The sequence below is a fragment of the Gastrolobium bilobum genome, unplaced genomic scaffold, assembly GCF_033153095.1.
Source record: "Gastrolobium bilobum isolate Gb01-03AN ecotype WA unplaced genomic scaffold, APGP_CSIRO_Gbil_v1 utg3226, whole genome shotgun sequence".
NCBI lineage: Eukaryota > Viridiplantae > Streptophyta > Magnoliopsida > Fabales > Fabaceae > Gastrolobium > Gastrolobium bilobum.
The window spans coordinates 298,454-304,259 of NW_026897987.1; the positions used below are offsets into that span (position 1 = coordinate 298,454).

Genomic DNA, 5,806 nt, shown 5'->3' on the forward strand with positions numbered 1-5,806 from the left:
AGTAGTGAGTAGAGAGTAGAGTACTACTTAGAAAGGAGCGTAAAACATGCCTCTGCAAGTTGCTAGCAAACAAAGTTAAAGAAGCGAGCGAGCGAAAAATGTGAACAAAGCAACCTCCTTATTTTCATGTGTTATTTGTTCACTTCGCTTTCCTTTTCCTTTTTGTTTTGTTTTGTTTTTTTTTTCCTTTCGCTCCCTAATTCTAGTTTCAAAACACCAACTTCCTACGAAGCGCCGCGATTTTATTACGTTGTCTTTGTCCCTTAAACGACGCGAGATCTCGAATGGTTTCGACGATGAGATCTTTGAATACGGAGCGTTCGATGTCCAGCACTACATCCCCCATCTCCACGGGGCATTCTCCCCATTCATTCATGGTGGCGTCCTCCGCCATGTCCTTCCTCAACACACCGCATATCACCGCGAACAGGTCCTCCGACTCCTCCCTATCTCGGATCCTCCGAAACTCCGACCAGATCCGACGCAACAGCTGCGTGTTCTCCGCCCAGGAAACCGCCTTCCACGGCGGAAAACGCCGGTTCCGGTCGAGGATCTCGTGAATGGTGTCGAAGATCAACCGTCTTTGGAAAGTGGAGCTCCTGGAGGTGTCGTTCCCCTTGAGGTACTGCCGCTTCTCCAGTAACAGAAAAAGGTCGCTGTCTGCCAGCAAGTAATTAGAAGCATGCAGTATTTCCGAAACATAAACGAAATCGCTATCCTCGGACATGGCTTCGCTGCAACACCAAGCTGCACTCCACACATCATCTTCTGACTCCGCTGCTTGATCTGCAATTTCACCCAACTCACTCATTAATATCAAGAAAAAAAGAAGAAGATTCCTACACTGTTCGTATATTCCTTTTTGTCACTATCTGTCTATCAACTGTCGACCACCCTCGCCACACACAATATTGCTTATTTCAATTTCGTACTAAGGGGACAGTTAATTTTTTTAAATTTTTTTTAATTTTGTTGATTGTGATTATTTAACACAAACAGTGAATACGGGTGAATTGAAGTATTGGTTTATTTCTGAGTTCTCGTGTTAAGTGAGAACTTTAATAATAATTTATATTATTTTTCTGCAAGTAGTGAAATGAAAAAGATCTTGGCTCAATATTCACATACCACATGAAAATGAACAAGAACTTAAAATCTTTATCCCACTCGTCTCTCGCACTTTAAATTAGTCTCAAAACCGATCTCACAAAAGTAAGTAGGGTATGTTCGAAGAAAAAAAAATTGCGAATAAATCTTTAATTGAATGAGAAGATTTAATGTATCTATCATTTCTTCAGTGATATTTGTACAAAAAAATATAATATCATCTGATCAATTATTATTTAATTGTTTTTAAATAATAAGATATTTTTATCCACTATCACAAAATTACAAAAAAATTTATTCTCGACTAGGGAGTCCAGAGACACTAGTATCGAAACATAAAGGTCGCATTACCGATGATGGCCATCACCCCCACGTGATTGTACAAGTAAACTTTTGACGTAGTCAATGAACCAACCAAATTCATAGCCCCTAGTATCAAATGATTGGTCCACGTAGGATGGGATGCGATTTTCACCACCACTGGCACTTGGCACTGGAGGAGATGAAAATTCTTAATTCTCCCGAGGAGTATAGTAAATAGGGGAGTGAGGACAAAGCATCAACTGTCCAGCAACAGTAAATGGTGTTGTGAAGGAAAGGAAAGAACAAGTGGGTGCTTAAAAGGCCTAAACATGCCTACCCCAAACTTACCTATCAAGACGTCACCACCAATATTAAATTCCTCTGACTAAAACCACAACCTAATGCTAGCGAGTGCCCAAGCAATGATTATGACTTATGTCTGTACGAGTATAATAATAAAACCACTGTGTTGTTCACTGACCTTTGTAATCAATGCACCGTTTCATTACCGGGGATGGTGAGTTCGACGACTCGTCCTTGTAAAACGACGAGTCAAGTACCGATACTGGACTCGGTTGTTGCTCCGCCGCTGCCGTCATTTCCGCTATGCTGTTCAGCAGCTCATCACACCTCTGCAACAGATTCTTCCCTTCCCTGTATTCCTCCATCTTAAACCTCTGAAACGCAAACAAAATTCATCTCATTCTCATTATAAAATTTAGGTCTTGGTTTTATATTGTAAATGAAATCTCGCGGTTAGATTTACACAGCTATAAAAGGTAAAACTCTTCACAAATCTAGTATGAATCCAAAGTTTTTACCTTTATCAATATAGGAAGATCGATATCGTATAATAGTACATAAGGTAATTTGATTATTAATATGTTCCAAATATATATATATATATAAAACTTTATTTATTTTGTAATGAACTTGAAATATAAAAAATAAATAAAAGGAGTCTAGTTTTGCATACCTCTGTATCGGTGTATGAAGAAATGCTGAAGCTGCTTTCTGAAACGTTGGATGATTCATCCTCTGCCATAACCATCAACTTCTCCTCCTTTTGATAAGTGACCGCTTTTCTCATCCTCGGCGATCTACTTGTTACTTGCTGACCAGGTCCATTGCTTCTCGAGTTTAACTTGGATGAATGAACCGGAGTATGAGAAACTCCGGTTCTGGGTTCAACACCATCATTCACTTTCCTCATCCGGTTCGGGCTGCGCGTGGGCGAGTTCACATTTCTGCCTCTGGCATTTCGATCTGTTTCCGGTCTAGCAGGAAGGGTTTCGTTGTTGCGGCGAGCTCGAGGTCCTGGTTGAGAATCATTTCCGGTTCGATTAAACAAACCGGAAGATCTTGCGGGCTTCATAACAACAATGGGAGAATCGTTCCCGGATATGGTTCCGTCGAAGACGAAGTTCCTGTGGTTGGTTTGAGTTACGGATTTATTGGAATGCAAAAGGCCCTTGAGCTGCAAGGCCTCGAGGATTTGCTTCATAGTGTCGAGATCCTTGGAAGGTTCATCGATCCCTCGCAGCTTCGTTTCTCCGTACACAGAAACACTGTGCTTCGGGTCTGGGAAAAAGTCAGCGGAATCGTAGAAACTCTTCTTTTGTCTTATTCCCCTTGCAGGCTCTGCTTTCGCGTTTGGATCTGAGGCTCTGCCATTATTATTATCAACATGCTGTTGCTTTAACTGGAAGTTGTTGGTGGTGTCGAAGAAACGATACTGTTGGGGTAGATCTCTGGAAACCCTGGATTCGGAAGCGGATCTTCGTAGCTGAGGATCCGAATCCTCAAGCCCCATGAGCCTTGCAACGACACTGGTGGTGGATCGCCGCTGCAGTTGCTGCTGCTTATCCGCCTCTCTCGGGTGGAAGGTTCCTTTGGCATCCACAACTGCTCTGCTATCCAACGATAGTCTCGGAGATTCTCTGGAGAACTTCCAGGAAGACCTCGTTCCTTCATTGAATTGCAAAACTGGAAGTGGAAGAAGAGGAGACAACTTTACAGCTTGAGTTTTTTCTATCTCTGTCTCCGGTGATGATGATTCCGCCGGAGATCCATCGCATATGTCTGTTTCAGGCGACGAATGAGTTTCCTAAAAAAGAAAGACACGAAATGGTCAAATAAGGAAAGAGCACAAGAGTGAAATGGACATAAATTAAATGAATTACTAGTTCGTTACCGGAGGCGGAGAAGGAGGGAGCCTTTTGGGCGAGTAGATGCGTTTTCCGGCGATCATCTGGTGGTGACGATCGAAGATTTGAAGGAAACCTGTCATGCATCCCATCTGCTTCTTAATGTGTTTTTCCAAGTTCTCCTTCGTCATTTTCACACACACACTCTCTCTCTCTCTTGATTTGTCTATCACAGTGAAGCCTTCATTTTCAGTTTTTTGACGTTCCCCTTCTCTCTTGTGCCTCTCAACACTAAACTGCTCGTCCTTTTTAACTTAGACTCCCGCTTTTCTCGTCTTTAAATGCCACGCCGGTTGTGTTGGGAAATCATCATTTTGCCCCTTCACTTTTCTCCAAATTCCAACCGGGTAAAGCTAACGGCAAAAAAGGAAATAATTATAATTTTTACATCAAACTTTTGGTTTTCGGCTTGCACACAGAACTGAGCGCCAAGATATTTTTGATATTACGAGAATATATCGATTATTTGGTACTTTTTATCAAATATAAAAAAAAATTATACTATCCTTAATTCCTTGTTGTTATAATTATTTTTTTAATAAAAAAAGACCTATTCTCGTTGCATCTAAAATGTGCTTGGTGAGCGCACGTTTATAACTTTTACTTGAACCACATGCACTGCAGCACAGTTACCGTGGGTGATGCTCTCTGCCTACGTGCCACTGAACTTAATAAAAAAATGGTTATTAATATTATAAAGTGGGTTTTACTGAATTTTATTCTACAAAATATCCTAATTTTTGTATAGTGATACAATATGTATTTAATTATATAAAATGAGTCAAAAAAAAGTTTGTTTAACCAAATGATAGTAATTCTATAGATTATAGGAAACTGAAAGTAGAAAGAAGAAAGTAGACAAGAGCATGTGTTAGATTTTTTCAGTATTTAATTTTAAAATGATGAAATGATTGAAGTACTTTTTTTTCAATAACGTTGGTTTATATTTCTTTTTAAAGTAAATACATTTTTTTTGGTTCTTAGCAAATTTCACGATGCCCGCTTTAGTCCTTAGCAAATAAAAAAGCTCATCGTGGTTCTTAAGAAATTCAAAATGGACCCATTTTAGTCCTTTCAGGGACTAATATGGGTCTTTTTTGAATTTGTGAGGGACCACGATTTCAACTAAATGAGTCCATTTTAAATTTCTGAGAGACCAAAATGAGCTTTTTTATTTACTAGAGACTAAAACGGGTATGATAAAATTTGCTCTGATGACCAAAACGGTATTTACTCTTCTTTCTTATCAGACTTGAATCATTAACCCAAAAAAAGAGGGAACCGGAGGAAGTGGAAGTGGAGCAGTGAGGTGTTAGTTGAGAGAATCCAGGCCCGTTCCAAGGCAAATGGCCTCGAACAGCACAACCACAAGCGGCAGCGCACTCTTGTGTAGTATTCCACCGCTTCTTTCTCAATATAAACTTTTTTTTGTTTCTTTAATTTCAAGAAAGAAAAGCGGTGAAGCAGCCAGTAATCTCACCGCTTCACTAACACTAACGAACTTATACTTAGGAAAGCATGCCACGTAGCGGAGGAATATGTTGTGAGACGTGGGAATAAGTGCAATTCTCTCGCAGGTATTGGGACTGAATGAGAAAATCTTCGAGTGAAGAGACCAATGAGCAAATCAGAGGGCTGCCATGCCACGAAGGATTGTGTTTGGTATTAAGGACAAGCCTAACCGCTTCCATTAGGATTAGATAGAATCATAGGGTACAACGTAATATATTCCAAGTAGTCAGTGGTCACCGGTCACCCAATTACATACGCTAGATGGTATTCCCCATATTCCCCCTATTGCAAAAATTAAGCGAAATGAACAATGCTGAATTGAATGTACCTTTTGTGGGGGCTGAGATGAATTGCTTTAATCTTTAATTTAAATGCAAGTTACACATCGGTAAAAAAAGAAAGAAACAACATACAAGAAGTGAAGAACAATAATTGACGATACATGAATGACTTCATATGGTGTTTATTCCAGCAGGTGACGGATAGGCTAGGTAACCTTGGGAACACGCCATTGAGTGAAGTAAAAAAATAAAAAAAGGGTAGGGGGGAAGTAAATTAAAAGTCAAATCAGATGAATTATTTCACTGCTGTCTTCATCACATTTATTATTTACCGTTTCCTATTAATAAATTAGAAGCAATGGTTCTGCTCCGTGTGCCACACTCTTTAAATTAACG

General features: G+C 39.9%; 1 protein-coding gene across 1 annotated transcript; it reads right to left on the minus strand.

The window, feature by feature from the left end:
- LOC133311973 (protein LONGIFOLIA 1) lies at positions 1–3,830 on the minus strand. Its single transcript, XM_061513112.1, has 4 exons — positions 3,605–3,830; positions 2,387–3,517; positions 1,892–2,087; positions 1–786 (listed from the first exon to the last, which is right to left on the minus strand). The coding sequence occupies exons 1-4, from the start codon at positions 3,746–3,748 to the stop codon at positions 209–211; spliced, it is 2,049 nt and encodes a 682-aa protein (XP_061369096.1). The 5' UTR covers positions 3,749–3,830; the 3' UTR covers positions 1–208.
- Positions 3,831–5,806: the final 1,976 nt, after the last annotated feature.

Coding starts and splice junctions, on each gene's coding strand:
- LOC133311973 (XM_061513112.1), bottom strand. CDS start 3,748: ATGACGAAGGAGAACTTGGAAAAACACATTAAGAAGCAGATGGGATGC. Junction 3,518..3,604: donor TCCCTCCTTCTCCGCCTCCG/GTAACGAACTAG, acceptor TTTCTTTTTTAG/GAAACTCATTCGTCGCCTGA. Junction 2,088..2,386: donor CTTCATACACCGATACAGAG/GTATGCAAAACT, acceptor TTTGCGTTTCAG/AGGTTTAAGATGGAGGAATA.